General features: G+C 38.1%; 1 protein-coding gene across 4 annotated transcripts in view; it reads left to right on the plus strand.

Annotated features, from left to right (window-relative positions):
* Window positions 1-719: 719 nt before the first annotated feature.
* NR1H4 (nuclear receptor subfamily 1 group H member 4) overlaps window positions 720-22,600 on the plus strand; it is a 76,727-nt gene continuing 54,846 nt past the window's right edge. For 3 of the 4 annotated variants that reach the window (XM_081311582.1, XM_081311584.1, XM_081311585.1), the window contains exons 1-3: window positions 898-1,290; window positions 15,342-15,467; window positions 16,643-16,777. In XM_081311582.1, coding sequence (XP_081167708.1) covers window positions 16,699-16,777 — 79 coding nt within the window. In that variant the 5' untranslated portion in view covers window positions 898-1,290; window positions 15,342-15,467; window positions 16,643-16,698. The other variant, XM_081311583.1, reaches the window with a different exon arrangement.

Below are 22,600 nucleotides of genomic sequence, written 5' to 3' on the forward strand. Positions count from 1 at the left end.
GACAAGATGTGAGAAAATTCTAGAAAGATCAGCCTAGATGGTTGGGGGTGAATGGGTTTCCAGATGTCTGCATTTTTTTTCTTTTTTAGTTGTTGATGGACCTTTATTTTATTCATTTATTTATATGTGGTGCTGAGAATCGAACCCAGTGCCTCACACATGCTAGGCAAACACTCTACCACCAAGCCTTAGATGTCTGGCATTTTATGTTTGAGTTTTAGGCAATGAGAACCCATCAGGGAGTTTTGATTAGGAGAGCACCTTTCAAGTTGCTGAGCACGTAATAGGCAGACAATCCACCCATGTTTGTTCAACCCAAAATAAAAGGAATAACAATGGCCAAAATTTAGCAAGTGCTTGATATGCTAGGTACTTTTCTAAACATTTTAGCTACTTATGCTATTAATTTTCACTACAGTCCATGAGAGAGTTTCTCTATATCTATCCATTCTACAGATGAGGAAACCAGGAGTCAGAGAGGCCAATGTCTTGCTTCCGGTTTTGACTAATGAGTACATCTGGCCAGACCCTGTGTTCTATGCTGCTCTACAGTTTTGGAAATCAGAAAAAGAGGAGAGGAGAGAATGGAGGGATGGGACCAATGTTATTCTTCAGAAAGGAAGCTGTGGTAGACTCAACATAGCAGAGCAGTGGGGTCAGTTGGAAGTAAGAGACATTCCAAAGATAGAATCAACAAAATCTGTTATTACATGATATGGGAGGCCAGGGAGAAGGAAGAGTCAAGAAGGCCGATGGTTTCTAGCTCCTGTCTCGGGGAAGTGAATAGAGCTGTGAAAACAAATTATAAAGAGACGGGAGGATGATGGCAGACCTGTGGGTACTCAGGAGCCTACAGATCAGCTGATGGAACAGGTTTTAAAAGGTGAGCCGCGGGGCTCCTCCCCTAGTCATGTTTCCTACTCTGGTGCTGTCTTGGTTTGTTCTGGGACTCTCGAGGCTTTCCCAAGGTTCCTTTCAATGTTTATATCATTTAGCAGGGAAGGATTGTTAATGACTAATCTGTGTCCATGAGGCACAGAGCCAAGGAAGAGATGCTTCAACTAGGGCCGGAAGGCTGCCTGTGATCATCCACGGCTTTTGCTGGAACTCTCTCTCTCCTCCTCCTCCTCCTCCTCCTCACCACCCCCCCTCCCTGTTTCCTCAACTCACCCTAATGTGAAATCAAATTCTGAGCATTTTTAGCAAAGTTTCTTGGGATTTGGAGAGGTGGACTGGACTCAAAATTCTTCCAGGACCTTGGATGTTCATCTCTTACCCAAAACAATCCAAGTAAGTACCTAATTCCTCTGGGAGTGGGAGTGTCTAACTCAGGCAATACAGGGAAAAACAAAAAACAGTTGCTTAAAGGTTTCTCTTTGACATCTGTGATTTTTTTGTCAATGAATGAATTCTAAGTTAGTAAAGTTTGATGTACAACCCTGAAAACTAAAAAAAGAAATAAAAGAAAGCAACTGTAAAAACAGAAAGAAGCAGGAATTAATGGTTCAATGATTGCTTACCTGGTTGAACAATTGTTCAGGAATATCCTTTTAACATTGTGTCACCCAAAGAGAATCACTGAAGAGAGTAAATTTTAGAAATGTTTTTGTTCTGATTCTATAGATAGCTTGACCTGTGTGGTGTGCTGTCTTCTGGTGATCTGCCAGATCTTGATGTGGGTCTGGGAATATTTCTAATGTCAGATGATCTGGGAAGTCAGAATAGGACGCTGAAGCCATACTTAATTGGCAAGAAAATTTTCCCCAGGAGAAGAGTAGCTTTAAAAAGTTTTTTCTTTTGAGTTGAGTTGGAAACTTCTCTCTTGCTTTCTCTTTCTAATATGAGATGGAAATAAAAGATGGAAGTATGAGGAAAAATTTTTTTTATTGGTGAGGAAAAACTTTATTATTAAAATTGTCCAAGGGCTGGATCTGTAGATAAGGCATCTCCTTGTCTGCTTCTGACATAGCAAATTAGGAAACTGCGGCGCCTGGATCATTTCTCTTAATTGGACTTTTATTTGGAAAGGAGGGGCGAGGGGATAACAAATGATTCACCTTATATTCTTGAAGTAACACACATCTGAGTTCTGAAGAAATCTGATGTTGTCTCTGGCACTGTCTTAGAACCACTTTGACAGTATTGGAGACAGGGGTAGGGACACGTAAAATAATATTAATAAGAAATAAGAAGGTAGGGAGGAAACTTTTCAAGATGATAAATAGTTTTATGGCATAGATCATGGTGATGATTTCGATTTTTATATGTCAATCATACCTCAATAAAGTGGCATGTGTGTTCCTCTCCCTTATGTGGGTGAGGAGGAGGGAAAGATATTTGGGAAGCCATCATTGTGTTTCTAGCTGTGATTTAATAAAACATAAGCTCTTGTCTTTGAACCACTCCCTCCCTGCCCCCAATCCTCCCAATTGTGGAGCTCTGCCATTTGCACCCTGGACTTTTCCTGTTTTGCTGAGACTGTTGCAACATGACTGATGTAACACCTAGTTCATAGAAAAAAAGTTCTAGAGAAGAACAGAGCTCTCTTGTCCTGGGACCCTTCCTCAGTATTTGTAGCACTCTTTCCACGGTCACCTCTGCCCCTGTCCTTGGAGCTGGAGAGGAAAAGTAATGTCATCCTTGTCCTTCCTCTTAATTCCACATCTCCAAGATCAGGAAAGATTGTAATGGAATACCCAGTGGTTGTGAGGCCCAGAGATCTCTAAGGAAAAGAGAAGAAATGCGTGTGTGTGTGTGTGTGTGTGTGTGCGCGCGTGCACACACGTGAGTGTGTGATGGAGCTAACTTGAATTCAGTGTCTACCAACATGATGGGAGTTTTGCTTATACTCATTTTACGGATGAGGAAACTGAGGCTCAAAGAAGATGAGTAGCCTCTTCATGGGCAGGGGAGAAGCAGCAGGGCCCAAGTTGGAGGGTAGGCTGTTCTGATTCTAAAACCCCTTCCTTACTCCCCTGATGTTGTTAGACGTTGGGAAATCAGGAAATCGGAAATGATGGGCGAGCAGGCAGGCCAGATGGCAGATATCTCAGCTTGACAGTGGTGATTTGTTAAAATCTGGAATTATTTTGAAGATTCCTAAAAGCTTGTGTGTAAGGCATTTTCTAAGGACTGCACCATCAGCAGGGGAAGTGGAAAGTTTGCATCGTTGTTTGTTTTAACCCAGAGGCCAGCCTAGGAAAGCTGATTGGACACTTTGATTATTAGCATCTTGGTTAAAGACTGGAATGAGCCCATCAGGACAGGTGCTGTGGATAGGGACCTTCTGGAGGAGCTCAGAGCTTCCAGGGTTCACAGGACTTTGGGTTACGAGGGCCGTAAAGATGGGTACTCTGGTGAGATATATTTTGAAAGGCTTCCGTTTCTGTTGAGGGTGGGTGTATAAAGAAAAGAAAGAAGGTTCTCTCCTGATGGAGTTTCCTTTGCTTTGCACCCTGTTTCACTTTTCTTTGAAATCCTAGCAACAGAGACCATGAGGAGGCTAAAAGAAATAAGGACAAATTTCTCTCGGGTATATTTTTGGGTGGTGCTGAGGAATTGAACCCAGGTCCTTGTGCATGCTAAGCACATGCTTTACCACTGAGCTACACCCCCAGCCTCCTCCCAGGTATTTCTTATTGTTCCTATGTCTTCTACAAGTGGGAGATATAATTGAGATTTATCACAGCCGGGTGCGGTGGTGCGTGCCTGTAATCCCAGCAGCTTTGGAGGCTGAGATAGGAGGATTGTGAGTTCAAAGCCAGTCTTAGCAAAAGTAAGACCCTCTGTCTCTAAATAAAATACAAGATAGGGATGAGGATGTGGCTCAGTGGTCGAGTGTTCCTGAGTTCAATCCCTGGCACACATTAAAAAAAAGAGTCATCACTATATGAGTGTCCCCAAACTTCATGGAGAGACAAAAGTCATCATTACATAAAAAAAAAAAAAAAATCCATCCTCCTTTTTTTCCCACTCACCTCTCCCATCAACATTGAGATTTCCTAACACCTTAGTTTTCACAGTGACTTATTTTCTCCATGTCTACACTTCTTTTTCTCTCTCTCTTCTTTGTAAAATTGTGTCAGGACACCATTAATATAATGCAAATTGATTGCAAAGTGAAATTGCAAATATTGCACAGGAAGAAATATGGTTTATTCTGTGCTAGGCCTAAGAAATATAACAAAGTTCTGGTGATTAAAGTTAATACATACAAATAAAAAATAAAATTTTATTAGTTTTCATTTTTTAAGATAAAATTCTAATAAAACTTTGAGGTCTCCCTCCTCCATTTAAGTAGACTAATGACTTTTTTTCCTGGCCCCAATGAGCCTGGGATAACTTGGGTCTCTTATACTTTAATTAATGCCACTAATTCAAAGACAGGAGAAGCAGCATGACTTTGCAATTTCAAGTCCTTCAGGTATATAGAACATGGTCATTCAGTAGTCATGGTAAATAATTTACTTGTCTGTGGAAATGACAGTCCTGCTAGGGAATGTTCCTAATCAGAGGAAAGACCCTTCTTCTGGGACTGATATCCCTGATGGAGCAGAGAACTGTCTACTGCCATTTCCTCAAGAGTTGTGGAAGCTGTCAGTGTAGACAGCAAGTCTACACCAGTGTGGGGCAAAGATTATGAGCCAGGGTTGGGAGGGAAGGGGCAGGACCAAGTAATACCACCCTAAAGTGGGAGCGTGGAAGACCCTTGCTCGTTGGAGTCCAGGCTTTGATTTGCAGGCCATGATTGGGCTTCAGTGCACCAGGGATATTTTAAGACTATATTTTTGAATCTGTGAATTCAACAGAAGATTTTTAGGGCAGGGAAACTAGTCTGTGTGATGCTACGGAGGTGAATACATGTCATTATATGTTTGTCAAAACCCGTGGAACATATAACCCAAGAATGAACCCTGATATAAACTGGACTTTGGCTGACAATGATGGGTCAGGGTAGGTTCATCAGTTGTGAAAATGTACCACTCTGGTGAGGGACATTGATAGTAGGGGGGCATCTATCAATACTGTGTAGAGGTTGTGGGTCTTTGGTAACTTTCTCTATTTTCTGTTCAATTTTTCTGTGAACCTAAAACTATTCCTTCCCCATCCCAAATTTATTGATTTTTAAAAAACCTGTGCATTTTATGTATTTTTCCCCAATAGTGAGATTTATAATTTATAGGTTTATAATTTAGTTTTTATTGTCTTTAAAATATTCATTCATTTTTGTGCATAGTTCTAGGTAACTTATAGTACTTGAAGAGGATGACAGCTGGTGTGTGTGTGTGCTTTATTGCCTAATTCAGCCAAGCTCTCTATTAAGAAAACCCAGGGCCTCACAAGCTAGGCACAAAATCTACCACTGAACTGTACTCCCAGCCTTTAAACATGTTTTTTGTTTTGTTTTTTAAACTAAAAAAGCTTCTTCTCAGAAAAAGAAACAATCAGTGAGTGACTAGAGAGCCTACATCTTGGGAGCAAATTTTTACTCCTTGCACATCAGATAGAGCATTAATCTCTAGGGTATATAAAGAACTCGAAAAGCTAAACACTAAAAAAAAAATACCCTAATTAGTAAATGGGCCAAGAAACTGAATAGACACCTCTCAAAGATGATATACAATCAACCAACAAATATATGAAAAAATGTTCAACATCTCTAGCAATTAGAGAAATGCAAATCAAAACCACTCTAAGATTTCATTTCTATTAAACCTTTTTTTGACAATCTGATAGGGGAAAATGGTATCTAGTTATATTAATTTTCATTTTTTCTGATTTTAAATTAATCATAGATGCTTTCTTACATTTCTATTTTGGTGAATTTCTATGTTTATTGGCACCTTATGTTTCTACTTTGGTGAATTTCCTTTTTTATACTTTTTCCAGTTTCTCCCTTGTATTGTTTATTTTTTTTCTGTTTTTATTTATAGGAATGATTTATACATTGCTTGTATGAATATTTTGGCTGTTATTTATGTTACAAATATCATCTTCTGGTTTCAGATATTTAGCTTTGTTTGTGGTGTTTTAATTCATGTCATACATCTTCATGTTGTCAAATTCATTGTTTTTCTTTTTAGTTCTTATCTAGTTAGTCCTTCTCAATCCTCAAGTTCATAAAGATAATAAGTTTCCCCATATTTCCATCCGATTTTATTATTTTTAAAGTCTTTAATTTCTTTGATGCTTATTTTGAAAGATAATGAAAAAATAGAAATCTTTATTTTTACATCCAAAGAAATAGCCAATTTTCCTCACACAATTTCTTGAACAGACCATCCTTCTTCCACTGATTTGGGCTGAATCCACCAGGTGCAGCATAAAGAACTGTCTACAGTTGCTCAGGACACAATGGGCTATTTTCCTCTCCTATAGTCATTAATATTAATACACCCCAATACACCATTCAAGAATCAATCCTCCACCCTCAGAAAGACTTCCTTCATTCTCCTAGTTACACCCCTGGCTGAAACCCTCCAATGGCTGCCATTTAGAATACATTCCAAACTCCTTCCCATGGCTAACAAGGCCATAGGAGATCTGCCAACTCTAAGCCTTGTCTCTTCCACTCCCTGCTGGGCTTGGTCATCTCCAGCCTCCCTGGGCTTTTGTTTTCTTCCAACACTCCAACACAGCCTCTAGCAGTTGCTGGCTACTCTGCCAGGACTTGCTTTCCCTTTGCATGACTATTCCTTGTCCTTTACATCTTGGTTCAAATGTCTACTTTTTGGAGAGAGCTCACCTCTGATGATCATCTCCAAATTGTTCAACTACACTGCTCTGTCCCTTATCTCTTTTTATCTTATCATCGCCACCAGGAATCTTATGGTCAATCTATATATCATCCACCTCTTGCTCTCTGCCTCATCTATCATTGTGGACCTTTTCCTTAAGAACATTATTGTAGCCTTTGGACTGAGTTCAGGGCTTCCCCTGAGCATGAAATTATGATGGCTAGAAAAACGTCATTTTTCCCCCCTGCCCTTTACAAATGAATTACATAGACATGCCACAAAGTGTATGCTGCCATCAATGACCGTGTTGATCAGCAACAGTGTCACCAAGGATGGTGTCTTTGTGTGTGAAGTGTTCACAGTGAACCAGGCATGTGGAATCAGTTTTCTATCTTCATCTTCCAAGAACTGAAATTTCTCTAAATCAGAGTTAAAGCTATTTAATTGGAACAGTATCTTTCCAAGGCCCCTATTTGCAGATGGTTTGTGCTAAATGAGAGGCGCTCCTTACACCATGAACTTCCCGTGACATACGGTATCTAAACAAGTAAATATTGATAACCAGAAAGTGGGAATCCAAGCTACCAGTAACTGTGTGTCTTATCATAATAAAAACAAACAGTGCATACCATCTTTGAAATTATTCCCAAATCCTTAAATTAAGACTTAGGCAACAGAATTGTACAAATAGACAAAGTAAAATGAACATTAGTCCTTGTTTCTAACAATACCCAAGGCTTAAACTTTGTATCCTCAGCCTGCTGCTTCTCCTTCTTCCTCCTTTTTTTTATGCTGTGCTAAATTCCATCCTTTACCTTTCTGTGGATGCTGCCTGGTATGGTCACTGATCTTCTCATCTCATCAAACATGGAATTTTCTGGAATGTTCCTCCTTCTTTTACTACCCCCTTCCCCATCCTACCTTCTCCTTGGAATACGCTTCTTTAACACAGATTTCACTGTGCTCCCCAAAATGACCAATATCTCTCCAGTGGCCAGAGTTAGGTTCCCAAAACATTTTGTGGGAAGGAATTACTTCTTCCTTAGAAGTTTAAGAAATGTATGTGCAGGTGAGGATACGAGTGTATGAGAGAGAAAATGTGTATGAACATGTGTAGCTTTACAGATGAGAAAACTTTCTATAATATATAACTATATTATGATTCATTCAATCTTGCTCATTAGGAAATAGTTCCACCATGCAGAAAATAGAGTAATAAATTAATCTTTGGATTTATTACCCAACTTAAGAAGAGGAGTGTTACAGAAGTTATGGAAACTCCCTCTGTACCCAACCTACTCACAATCTGTGCCACTACTTTGAGTGTGGGATTCATCACTTTAGTTTAAGTCTTTATAATAAAAGTGGAAACAAAAGTATTTTTTTTTTTTAAACACAGAACAGAGAGTGACTATGGCAGGCTTTGAAGACCATGTGGTCTGTGTTACAAATACCCAATTCTGCCATTGTGACTTGAAAGCAGCCCTGGACAACAAGTAAATGAAAGGGCAAATATGCTCCTTGGCAGGCTGGATTTGTCCTGTGTCATAGTTTCCTGATCCCTGCAGTAGAATATTCATGATAATATGTGGCATTGTTCTGCATATCTTTAAACACATATAAATTATATAAGACTGTATGTATTATTCTGCCACCTGATTCTTTTGTTCAGTGTTTTTAGTTTATCCATGTGAATACATATGATTCTATTTCATTTTACAGTCATTTATTTTAGTTCTGTTTATAGTCATTTTAATTACTATTTAGTATTGTGAAGATAATAATTATTTATTGCATCCATTCTCTGGTTGATTTATGTGGTTTCCAACTTTTTGCTATTGGAAATAACACAATAAACATTTTTTGTACCTGATACCCCACACCTATATGTGAAGAACTATGAAAAGTTTATCTTTTAATCTTTGCAGCAGCCCTATTATTTAGTTTTAAAATCCTTATTTAGTTGGGGCTCAGGGTGGTAGTGTGGGAAGGAGGTGTTGGGTGAATAGGCCCAGGTCATGCATGAAGCAGAACTGGTACTCACCCCATCTTCTCACATGTCATTCTATGTGGTATTTCTACTAGACCACAGGGGGAAAATATACAAAACTGAGAGTTGTAAGAGTAAATTTGAGTAAATGGAGGCAAACTATGCTCCTAAAAGGCAAAACTGAATATTATCATGGTATAAATCTTCCCTAAATATTTAGGTTTGACACCATCCCAAATACTTAAACTTTTTTAAAAAAGGGTGTGATTCAAAAGATGATAATTATCATAGTGAATAAGTAAATGAGAATATCTTAGGAAATGTTGAAAAAAAGAGTAGAAAGGATAATATTGGTATAAGATATAAGACAAATGGACAACTAAAGTCAGTCTTAGTAAAAAGACACATCATAAATCAACGAGGAAGGGAAAAAGTATTTTGCAAAAATTCACCTTGTACCATAAAAGTAAAGAGCAATAAAAATAAGTTTAAAAAATGTAATATACTTAAGTATATGCAATACAAAACTTTTCAGGAAAAGATAAAGACATATAATAAATATACCAGTTAGTACATTCAACATACAATAACCTCTTCCAAGTCAGTAAAACACATGAACACTTCAATAGAAAAATGCCGAAGGACAAAAACAGAAAACTATCACATAGTGCCATTAAAGATGTAAAAAATGTTTATCAACCTCACCAGTAATCAAAGAAATGTGAATTAATAGAAAAAGATAGAATTTGTCATCTAACAAATCAGAAATGATTGTTCAAACTGAGAGTAGGTAATGCCAATATGAGAAAGGCACCTTTACTGCTTGTGGGAGTGTAAATTGAGAAAAAATATATAGAATACAGTTTGGCATTTTGCCTGAATTTTCTGCAATGGCTTTTTTATTAGAAAAATACTTTCATTTAAAAAATAAATTTTAACAACTTTTCAGGAAAATAGTGTATGAAGGAATTCTTAAAGTTGGGGCTGGATTAAGTTAACAAAACTATTAATTGAGAATGATTATGCTGACCCAGAGAGGGTAACTGGTTCACTCACCAGCATTCGCCCTATCCCCACCTCCAGGGCAGGAGTGGGGAATGAGGAATTGAGGGAGAAGGAAGGGAAGTGGGTATGTGCAAATTCAGATAGTCTTCTTTATCTGCTTTGATTCCATATTTAATCCTTTCTGTATTAACACATGCATGGACTCATTTGAATGGAAATGATGGCTTCCTGTTATTTGGCTTTTATTACTATGGAGAGTTCTTAGCCTCTCTGTCTGAGGATGTTCAATTTCATTACTTAGGTAAAACTTTTAACCATGTTTCTAAGGAGGTTTGCTTCCTCTACTGCATGTGCTCAGCCAACTGTTGCCTGACAATGGCATCTTCCTTTCTGATCTGCATTCTCTCTTCAACAACAAACTGCTTTTTCTATTTTTTGGCATGAAGAATGAGTCACCTATACGTAGAGACAGTTTAATGTGTGAGCTTGAGTTTTGATCAAGTGAGAATTAGTAATAATAACTAGTAATAAATTCAATCAAAATTTTAAATATTTAAAATCTTAAAGTCACTAGAAGTAAAAAAAATTCAAATTTATAGGCATATATGCTAGGGGTAAAAATTATGACAGAATGGTCAATAGTAGACTCTAAAACATAGAAATAGTAATCTATTAACCTAATGTTAGGAGGTTAACATTATTAACATATAACATTATATTACATTAATATTAATATATACACATTACATCAATATGTATATAATTAACTTATAACAGTAAAGGTTAATAATGTTAAACTATTAACATTAGGTTAATATTCTTTAGTGAAGTCAAATAAAATGTGAATTTAAGAAAGAAGAGGAATGACTTTTAAAATGTTTCCAGCTGCTAAGAAAACATCTTCAAGTATTTCTTCAAAGGATGAGTAAGGACATTAAGCTATGGTACTTAGGGTTAATTGGATAAACTTAACAGTAATGCAACCACATGTAAAAATATCAACTTTTACAATATGATGGAAATTACATTTATTGCAAGTATCTTAGTTTTTAGTAAAAAGCTATAGATGTCAACCCTCCAAAATGTGTTGAAGAAGCACATTATTTTTCAAACTTCTTTTAGGGAGAAAGTGAGTAAAAATATTTGAAGACCATTAATATAAAGAATAACCATTACTTATTCTCAACCTATAAAATGACTCCTTTTATGGAAGGGAGGATTTAAAGGGAAAATAAAGACTCCAGGGTTCAAGTCTGGTGTATCCTAGGAATTACTTTTCTTTTAAAGTTTTTCCCCTAGTAAGAAGAATATTGGGAAAAAGAGGACACACAAATAACCCCAAGTAAAGAGATGGGTATATAGAATCGCTTTAAATAGCGTAAAGCTGATAATCCCAGTAAGAAGCTGTTAGAGGTAAAGAAGATTTTACTGTAATGATATGTATATAATTAATCAGATTTATATCCCCAAGGCAATCTTTACACTCAGTTTACCTATACTTTGATTCTTTCTAAGCCCTTTTGTTCTTTTAGACATAGTTTAGCACATTTTTTTTTTCTGTAAAGGGATAAGTAATACATATCTTTGGCTTCGCAGGTCATGCAATCTTGTGTTGCAACTACTCAGCTCTGACATTGTGGGGAGACAGCATATAACACATGCCATCAAAAACGAGTGTGGCTATGTACCAATAAGTCTTTATTTATGGACACCAGATTTTAAAATTAATATAACTTTCGTATGCCAGAAAACATACTTCTTTTGATTTTAAAACCATCCTAAACTCATAGGTGTCACAAAAATAGCAGCAGGCCAGCTTTGGTCTCAGGTAACAGTTTGTAAACTTCTTCTTTTTTTTTTTTTTTTTAAAAGAGAGAGTGAGAGAGGAGAGAGAGAGAGAGAGAATTTTTAATATTTATTTTTTTTAGTTCTCGGCGGACACAACATCTTTGTTGGTATGTGGTGCTGAGGATCGAACCCGGGCCGCACGCATGCCAGGCGAGTGCGCTACCACTTGAGCCACATCCCCAGCCCTGTAAACTTCTTATCAGATATAGTACTTAAAGGCCTCTTTATGTGAAAAACAGGCTTAGTATCTGGAAGGAGACACAGGAAACTGTCCACTCTCATTGTATTTTGGTTAGTATAATGGGTGATTGAGCTGGGAGGATTTATTTTCCAGTATATTGCTTAAATTACTTGCTATGTGCTAAGATTTGGATATGACTTGACTGTGTCTCCTTTAGGATTCATGGGCTAAAAGCTTGGATCTAGTGTATCAATGTCAAGAGATGATGGAGCCTTTAAGAGGTAGAAAGAAAAAAAAAAAGAAACTGGGTTACAATAGCTCTTCCAAAACAAACAAACAAAAATCCTGTTAAAATTGTCTTTTCTCTTTCCGGGTATTTTTTTTTTCACAGAAGTTTTTTTATTTAATTAAATCCAGTTTCTCTTAAAGAAAAAAAAAAGGTAAAACATAGCAGAAGGGGTTAATGCTGGTTTCAAAAAGTAAACTCCTTCTTCCAAGTATAGGTTGTTAGCAAGGCCACTCCATGTACTTGGCCCAATCTGCATGTGGCAATATCCCTTTCCATTTCTTCCCCCTGTTGTGATACAGACAGGGGCCCTTGCCAGAATCTCAGTGCCATGTTCCAGCTACCAGAATCATGAATCAAATAAATCTGTTTACTTAATAAGATATCCAGGCAGGTGTTTTGTTATAGCAACACAAAACAGACTAAAATACCATTTATTTGTGCTGTCACTTCAAAAATTACAGAATTTCCTTTAAAAAAAAATCCTTCAGGATTTGTGAATCTATTGAGCCTGGTTTGAGTGAACCTTTTATAGCTATCTGGGTCTAAAAAGTTTTGTTGCTAGCTTTCAAGGGCACCAACGTGATGGGTCTCCTGCCAGAGATAATAATCTGAATGATTCAGAATTAGGGGAATTAGACTTTCACTTGGGTGAGCAAATGATAAATTATCCTAAAGCTTATGCAATGAAAGAATGAAATCCTTATCTCATGTCATTTTTTTCCAGGAAGAGCATGCCAAATGTCATGGATTTGGCAGAACCAAGCAAGAAAAGCAATAAATACAGATAATTTAAGTGAGCCAGCATTTCTTTGGGGCCTATTGTGTGCCAAGCACTTGAATTTAAAGTGCCAAGTTTATATGAATATTACAGGAATACAAAATGAAAATGAGTACACCTTGAAAATATTAGAGAGTTGAAGTATGGGAAAGCTTTATGAACATTGTTCAAGGTTAAAAAAAAGGGAGAGAGAGAGAGAGAGAGAGAGAGAGAGAGAGAGAGACAGACACACACACACTCTGGGTACAATGGTGCCTGCTATAGTTTTAGCTACTCACAAGGCTAAGGTAAGAGGAACAGTGAGCCCAGGAGTTTGGGACTAGCCTGGGCAGTGTAGTCAAAGAGTCTCTCTCTTACAAAAATAAAAAGAAAAATCATTCAAGGAAAGAAAAGCACAGAGGGAAACCTAAAATCAAAAAGTTACAGATTTATAATCTTTTTCTTTCTTTCTGTTTGTGTGTATGTGTGTGTTGCTCGGGATAGAACCCAGAGCCTTGTACACGCTAGGCAAGTATTCTACCGCTGAGCTATATCCCCTACACACACACACACACACACACACACACACACACACACACATATATATATATATATATTTTGAGTACTGGGAATTGAACTCAGGGACACTCAACCATTGAGCCACATCCCCCACCCTATTTTGATTTTATTTAGAGTCAGGGTCTCACTGAGTTGCTTGGCACCTCACTTTTGCTGAGGCTGACTTTGAACTCATGATCCTCCTGACTCAGCTCCTGAGCTGCTGGGATTACAGGCATGTACCACCACACCCAGCCCCTCCCCATTTTTTTTTTAAAGGCCAGAGGAAATGGGACTTAAGCTATAGGGTATAAATTTGGGTTGGATATTAGGAAAAATGATTATTTACCTTTCATTGTATTTCCTAATCCACAAATAGGGGAAACTATCTAGAGCAGTAGTGGCCTAAGTTTTGGAGGGCTTTTAACTTATTTATTAAAAAATGTATACATGCATACATACATATATTTAGTATATGTGATTCATACGTGTGTTCATATCCATACTTATACAATTGGCATTTATGTATTCAAACTTGAATATCTCTAGTCTCAGACTAGTTGGTGAGTATGAATGAGATCCCATTAGGAGCCACAACTCAACTTTTACTGGCATTGTCCTCAGGACCTCCAGCTCCCTATCAGAGCGTCTCCTCCCACTAACAACCTCCAAACACTTCAGGAGTGTCCTGAGGTCTCTTTAGGCTCATAATCAAGTTTGTTCTGACTTCTCCTTCCACAGTGCTTTGTTGGGGGGTGAGGTGGGCAGTGCACCATTCACCCAGTAGTTAGTTGTGTTACTCTGCTGGGTGCTTCTCTATGGGTTGTGATGCTGCTTCTGTTTCACAATTGCCCCAGGAAGGCCCTGGGCTCTCTCGGGTTCAAAGTTCCACCACACTATATAGCCGAGTTATTGGAAGGTAAGGGTGGGGTTGAGATGAACCATCTCTCTTACTCGCAGTGTTCTGTGGAAGAGTCTGCCTTATACTTCAGTGTTTCCAAGCTTCATTTTTATTTATAGGTCTTCTCTTCTCTCCTCTGGGTGATAGAAAAACATCCAGAGTCAAATGCAGTTACACTGAGAATTATGCATTTCTTTAATGACTGAGGTTGTGCTCTGGGATGAAAAAATCAGGGTTCCTAGCACCCCCTGACTTTAGAATGAGTTTTGTCCCAGCAAGCAGCCTGTCTTCCTGGAGTCTGATAATCGAGTTCAGTAGAGTTTATAGGGCTACACTGTTGGCTTATTATGGACCCAGGCCTGTCTGATTCTCCCCCAGGGGACACAGCTTGTGTCACTTCTCAGGGGACTCTCATTTTTGCTTCTTTACTCCCTCTCTAGTATTTTCTCACAATTCAGATGTTACCAGTATTGCCCATCTTTAAAATGACCCTGAAACCATGTCCTCTTCCAGCTACTTCCCTATCCCTGTCTTTTCACACCTACGCTCTCTGTTAGAGCACCTGTTCTTTGCCTTAGTAACCAGTATTCAGGACACTATGTAATCATCTGAGTGTTCAAGTTACTTTTTCAATGTCTATTCCTCAATAAGCTTGATATCAAGGATCACAGATTTTTTTTTCCACTTTCACCATTTTATTTCCAAAGATCAGTAAGTAGTTTATGGTAGAATAAGTGCTCAGTAAATGATGTTTAAAGCATGAATAAATGAACAAATGAAGAAAACTGGCTTCTGGTAGACTACCTTAACAGAAGCCAGATGTATCTGAAATTGACTTCTGGGTGAGCGGGGACATTTGATGAGTAAGAGGGAAATAGAAGCCAAATAGGGGGGAAATTCTAATGAAATAAATATTTGTTCAACAAAATCCTGATGTTTTCTTCTTGGGTAATAAATAGAAATATTTCTTGGTAAACAAAATGATTTCTTGGTAGAGATAGGATAAAATGATTTGAAAATCATCCTCAGAAAGCAGCACACCTTTCATCATTCGATCTTTCAAATTACTTCTTAGGAGGTAGAGAACATCTTGGGAAGAAGGAAGGAAGAAAAGAAGACTTAGTGATATAACTCAAAGTGAGCACTGCTTCTCTTGGACTTAGTCTGGAAATTTCCTCAGGATGAAACTTCAGACGTTTCGGTGAGATTTACCATTCGTTTTCTTTTTACCATAATCTCTTTCTTTTTCTTTTTCTTCTTCTTCTTTGTGTTACTGGAGGGTGAACCATGGCTTCATACATGTAGGCAAGTGCTCTACACCCCCAGCCTTACCATAACCTCCTTTTACACTATTCTAAAATATTACCCAGTAAACATGAGAGTGAAAATGCAAGTCCCTGAAACTCTCACTAAAAGGCAGAAATAAAGAAGATCTTGGGGGAACACTTTCTGAATTTCTGATGTGCTGACCATGCACAAATTACCAAGAAAGTTTCAGCAGGAAGTATTTTACTACTGTTGTGTGTTTACACAAACCTGGTCAACTTTCAAATAAAGTTTAAGATAATAAATCATGGATCCATTTTTTTTTTTCGTACTGGGGATTGAACTTGGGAGCACTCAAATACTAAGCCACATTCCCAGACCTATTTTGTATTTTATTTTAAAGACAGGGTCTCTTTCATTATTATTACTATGTGTATATATGTGACCACATGACCAATATGATTCTGCAACCTGTACACTCAGAAAAATGAGAAATTATATCCTGTCTTATTCAAATGTATGATATGTCAAGGTAATTGTACTGTCATGTGTAACTAATTAAAACAAACAAACAAACAGGGTCTCACTGAGTTGCTTAGTGCTTTGTTTTTGCTGAGGCTTGTCTTTGAACTCTCAGTCTTCCTGCCTCTGCCTCCCAAACCTCTGGGATTACAGGCATGCACCACCACACACAGATAATAATTGATCTCAAAGCTTTTATATTTATATTTAATATAAAAATTTTATATTTATATTTAATAATTAATCAAAGCTTTTAAATTTGTTTCTGTTTTTCTTTCTAAATATAAAAGCAAGTCATAACTAAAATGTCATATAGTCTGCTCAAATCTCCAATTGCTGAAATTTAAATGAAAACATATGGTGTTTCTCTAGATACCTAAGAGTATCTCTTCTGAAAGCATACATCTTGGACATTTTTAAATCCAAATAAGGTGTAAACATGATAAATGTTGAGAAAGGATATAGCAAAGTGTCTACAAAGGAGCCATTTGTACTTTTGTAAATCAGACTTCCCTCTCCGTCCTCATGTCTGTGAACCAGCTCCATATTCACCTTGCACCATGAACTCTCTATGTATTTGCCTTTCAGGATTTTTATTTGAAGACCACCATGATGAAAGTGCATTCTCAAATTGAAAAGTTTGAATGGGAACAAAAATGAATCTTATTGAACACTCCCATATACCAGCCATGGATGAATTTTCTCTTTCTGAAAATTTATTTGGTAAGTTGTCAAGTTGACTTAAATATCCATAAAAAAGAAACTACTGTTTGGAAGTACACAAGGAAAAAAACCCTGAGATAATTAGTTCAACAGAGAGTCAAGAAAATGTTTTTGTTCCTTTTAATCTTTTAAGTACTCAATAAATGTTAGCTACCCTGCCAAGTTGGAGGCAGGGCGGACCTTGGATTCATTGAACCAAATTGTCTTTTTTTTTTTTTTTTTTTTTTTTTTTTTTTGCTTTTTAAATAGATGAGGACTGCAAGAGCTTTGGGACTTGCCCAAGGCCATGAGGCTAGATAATTAACAGAGCTGGGAGTAACTCTAGGGCTAATTCTAATATTATTATAGCAGGTATAAAGTATGAAATCATGATTTGTATGGTTTAATATTATATTTATTAAAGACTTGGATTACAGCTCTGCAGTAGGTTTCCTTTCTACCATTCCTCCAGTGCTGGGGGATCTATGGCACAGTGTAGGGATTAGTCATTGAAACTGGACTAAGGACAAATTGTTCTGAGTTGTTTCCAGTAGATCTGTAACTAGATGGTACCATAAAATGGTATATTGCTCCACTTTATGCATGTACGAAAAACATCTCCTTATAAAAGGTTTCAATTGAGAATATAAGCAGAGTCAAAATGAGGCAATATTTTGGGTGGGGCAGGCAGCCTTCCCGCCACCCTTAAAACTATTCCCTTCTGTATAAGAACACTGCTGGGAGGCCAGGATATTCCTAGTCTTCATCTGACCTTGATATATGAACTATGGTAGACTATGATTGTGAAAATGTGGGGCACTTGAAATTCCCACAAGTTCAGTGTGTTGAGGCATGATCCCATATTTGGTTTCAGATATCCCTAGGAGATACTATAGTTTACTCTATTACCCTCCTAGTCACTAATGTAATGGGTTGTTAGGTCATTATTTGCATTACCTATTTACATGTCTGCCTGCAATATAGTATAAGGGCATCTAAGGATAGTGACCATGTTTCATTAATCCTCGAATCTACTCAATATATAGCAATGCAGTAGTAAGTTATACAAGTAAAGGGGAAAGAGGTTGATGGAATAAGGAGATGTTGATCAGGGACTCTCAGTGAGACCAAAGGTGGCAGTAATTATTTATGAAATCCAGTTTTCCTCATACTCACTGGCTCTTATTTCTTCAGCCTGTAGATGCAATCAAGGGCTGTGGGAGGCCCTGCCTCCATGTCTGGCCACTTGACCTTTTGCTTCTGGTCTGCTTTCCTTTAGCTCTTTAGAAAAATCATTGTATAGACAGCTTCCTAATTTTTGCTCTAACAATCATAACTCACAACAAAATTAGGACAATTAGTACTTATTAAAGACTAAAGAAAATTCCACTTAAGAAGGTTTTTCAAATAAAAACTGCCATTTCCTGCTCTAAAATTTTACAACACGTGTTGCAATCTCCCAGTCTGAACATTATTAAGCCAATCTGTGCAGCTCCAGTTTGCACGCGGGGAGGAAGTGGTAGGTGTCTCTTACGAACTAGCCCAGTTGTAAGCAAGAACACCAGGTCATAAGTTCACCTGAGCAGCCGGGAGGTGAAAAAGATGTCAGTGAATAGAGAAAATGCTGCTGAATGTGCTTTCTGGTTGGAAGCACCTGAAAATGATTGTTCAGGATGCAGTGAGACTCCTGCTTTCTGCATTGTGGTCCCCTCCTCTCTCTTTGGCTACGTCATTCTCACTGTTTCCTAACACTGCATCTAAGGTTTCTGCGAATGTGTAGTACAAGGTGCCTGAGCTGCAATGTATGGCTGCTAGTGCTGGATGGAGCAGTTTCTTCACTTCTTTATCTGGTCCCCTCTTCTGGTAAGCTAATTACCATGTGTGATTATCTTTGCCCCACTAAGCTGTAGAGCCAGGCCTAAAGCATTCTTTCTAAATACATTTCCTCTATGGCCTCAGTCTTATTCTACTCAACACATCTGGGGTAGAGGTAGGCCAAAGGGGAGGATGATTGATTCCTTCCTTCCTCTTCTCCATCTTTTTGTGTGTCTAATGACACATGAATTCTTTGACCACCCTTTCCCTGAATTTAGTGTGGAACACATCAGGAAAAAAGACTTTTTAAAAATAATTTAGGCATTTTTAAATTAGTTGTTCAAAACTTTACATAGCTCTTGACATATCATATTTTATACATTTGATTCAAGTGGGTTATGAACTCCCATTTTTCCCCTGTATACAGATTGCAGAATCACATCGGTTACACATCCACGTTTTTACATACTGTAATTTAGGCATTTTAGGAAAAAAGACTTTGCTCATGAATGAGTAGCCTCAGGGCCTAACTTATCACTCTGGATCTTAAGCTATGCCAGAGGTGCAGAAGCGTTAATCTATGGGTCCAACTAACTAGAAACCTGGACTCTTTTCCAATAGTCTGTGTACTCAACACTAGCCATCATGTTCCAATAATGGCGAGTGAGGTTTATGGCATAGAGTATGGGAGAACTATCACTTTGTCCATTCAAATGTTGAGCATTGATGAACAGCTGGGTATTGGAGTAGAGAATTAGAAAAGATCCTGATGGAGAGTGGGCTCACGATAAACATGTAAGTAAGTAAATAAATGAAATAACATCAGGTCATGGTAAGTGTTATGAAAACAACAACATGGGACAATGTCATTGGGACAGGAGGATGGGCTGCCCTATTTGATGTGGTCAGGGAAAGCTTTTGAGGAATTGACAATTTAACTCAGACTGAAAGACTAGGAGCTGAGAACGTTCTGGAAAGAGGGAATAGCAAGTGCAAAGGCCTCAAGTCTGGACTTGGAAGGACCTTGTCTTCCCCTTCTTACTGAGGGCAGTAGGAAGTCTAGAGTCTAGTCTGACTTTGGACCTGCTCTTCCATTAGCCACCTGTGCAGCTGAAATAGCTCATTCTGGTTCAGTTGGTAAAATAGGATAGTTAGGCTAGTAACTTCAGGATCTCCATCTGGTTTTAACTTCTTTTTTTTTTTTTTTTTTTTTGGTACTGGGGATCTAGCCTGGGGCATTTTACCACTGAGCCACATCCTCAGACCTTTTTTTGATTTTTTTATTTTGAGATAGGGTTTCACTAAGTTGCTGAAGATCTCACTAAATTGCTGAGGCTGGTCTTAGAACTTTCGATCCTCCTGTCTCAGCCTCCCCAGTAGCTGGGATTACAGGTGTATGCCACCGCACCTGGCTTAGTTTTAACATTTGAGTCTACAAAATGTTGTAGTTGCCCGTGTCAGGAAATGGTGACTCTGTGGAACTCACTTTGTACATGACTTGACTGGTCCATTCAAGGTGGCCTTGGGCATGGTCCCTCTCATAGCAGGTAAGTATAGAGACATAATTAAGTCCCAACCTGAAGACACTGGGAAGGTGACCTCTATTGAAGACAAATACTGTTGAGCACTCACTAATGGGTGCTGGAGACACTAAAGACCTTTTCAATGATAACTTTCAGCCATGGACTCTTCATTCTTCAAAGGTTTTGCCTAAGATAAAGGGGAATATCTCCACCCATAGAAATGATGAATCCAAAAAAAGCAGAGCCTGAAGGAAGGATGGTGTGCAGGCAGTTTTTACATGAGAGGTGATGGGGGAGCAGATGTGAGGGACTGGGGTGATGAGATAGCGAAGGAAGGGAAATGCGTGTGAGGTGAGTGATCCTGATCACTGCTATGAGCAACGTGAGCTTGATGCCCTTGGGAGTAGCGTAGGGAATTGTCAGTGAAGGGATCAGGGACTGGAATGTTTAATAACCAGTCTCTGGCTCCCATTGGTTGAGAGTCATCCTTGGGGGTCACTGACTCTCCCATAGTTCTGGACTGTCCTTGTGCTCAAGTCCAGCTCTGTCCTGTGCTGTTGGAGAAGTTCTGGTCAGAAAGCAAAAGGGCGGGCAGCATGTTCTTGAAATAACAGGCTGTCAGCCTGAGGTGAGTCTGTGCTCATGTAGGATAACTTGATTCTGCAAATCAAGTCAGAGGTGGCCGAAGGACTGTAACACCATCACCAGAAAAAGGAGGAAAAAGCTTGGGCAAAATGGAGCTAAAGATGAGACACTAGAATCACCTCCCTGAGGCCCTTTAATTTAGTCTGCTGCCCTGGTAAATCCAGATGGGAATCTAGACCACAGGTAACTAAATCCCCACAGATGACTCGGAATGGAAGGACTTGGTGACCTCACAAGAGAAGTCTCCTTTCCTTTGAGAGAGCCTGCAAGCCAGGAAACTCGGTCAAAGATTAATTCGGTGGTTTTAAAAAGGCATCTCTTTGAATGAAGGCAAGGTATATGATTAATGCATAATAAAAGGCAGTAATGACAAAGTCCACAGCTTTCCATGTTTTGACATAGAGAACAGGGTCAGGGGTGGTTTATTAATTAAAATCTCTATTTTCTTTTAGCAAATTTTGACTTAAAAACTAAAAAGCCACAGAACGTTTAAAACTAATAAGCAAAGCATTGTAATAATGGAGGAGAATAAACAGAGAAAGTGTAGACTTACGCTCCCATGCCCGAAGTTCCCAGAGTAGTGCATCTCGATTCATTTATCTCAGTCATATTGGGAAAAGTTCACTGAATGTGAGTGGAAAAAAAGAAACGAAATTGAAAAAAAAAAGTCTCCAAGGCAAGTGACACTTTCTGAACTTCAGTTCTCTCCCCTGTGAAATAGAGGTGCTAATGACTTCACAGCACAAGGGAGGAATGAATGGACTGTGTGGGAAAGTGTTCTGCAAACTGCAAGTCATCAGGAAACATCCTAATTAATCCAGGGTTTGAAAGGAATGTGTTATATTTAAATTGTTGAAATGATAAACACTACTTTGCTCATTAAAAGAAGGAAGTACAGTTTATCTTAGCATTGTTGAGTGCAAAGAATTTTCAAAGACCCAATAAAATTAACAATATGTAAACACATTTCTGTGTCCTTTAAGGAAGGGAACACATGATCTGTCTCACATTGGCATTACAGTATTGCTAGCAATAGCTTTGAAATCCATGTTTTATATTCTTTTTATTATTGTATCTAACAGTTTTTCCAAAGCCCCATTTTGAGAGGCTCAACAAGTGGCAGAAGGCAGATCCCATACAATCCTCACAACTTACATTCCATTTCCTTTGGCTATTTTTTTCTTGCTTTATGTGTCACTCAGCTATGTATAGCCATTTTTTCCTGCACTTGCTTTATTTTATTTTATTTTGAAATGCTAGAGATTGAACCCAGGGCCCTGCACATGCAAGGCAAGCACTCTACCACTGAACTCTAGCCCCAGCCCCTGTGTATGCTTTATTTCTATAGAAGATACTCACTTTGGAATCTGGTTCTTGCTTATGACATAAACTTAAATTAAAAGACTCTTCCAGATGTTATAGAGTCGTGTAGATGTTTTAAAATACAATTCAAAGTCTTGAGATGCAATTTTGTAGAATATTTCTGACACTTGATTTCAAGTGTATTTTTCCATCTCATTGAGTTCAACTCAAGTGAATGTAGTTTTGACTTATTGGTTAAATTAAAATGTAAAGTTTCCAGAACATGGAAAGCTATCGTTGGCTCAGAAAAAAAAAAAAAATGAAGCTTTGTTTCAGCATACTTGAACCATTTCATCACTATTAATTTCTTATTCACATTTCTCCCACAGCTCTAATCAGTCTCTAAAGTTTTTGTTAATTCATTGTGGCTTTGGTTTTTACTCTGTCAAGGAATCTCAGATCTGTTATTCCTGTTAGTGCAATGAAGGACTTGGGAAAGGAAAGAAATATTGAATGAGCCTTTCCTTATTACAAAACAAGATTAATGCTTCTTTTAGGT

Source organism: Spermophilus citellus (genome assembly GCF_964194105.1).
Source record: "Spermophilus citellus genome assembly, chromosome: 10".
NCBI lineage: Eukaryota > Metazoa > Chordata > Mammalia > Rodentia > Sciuridae > Spermophilus > Spermophilus citellus.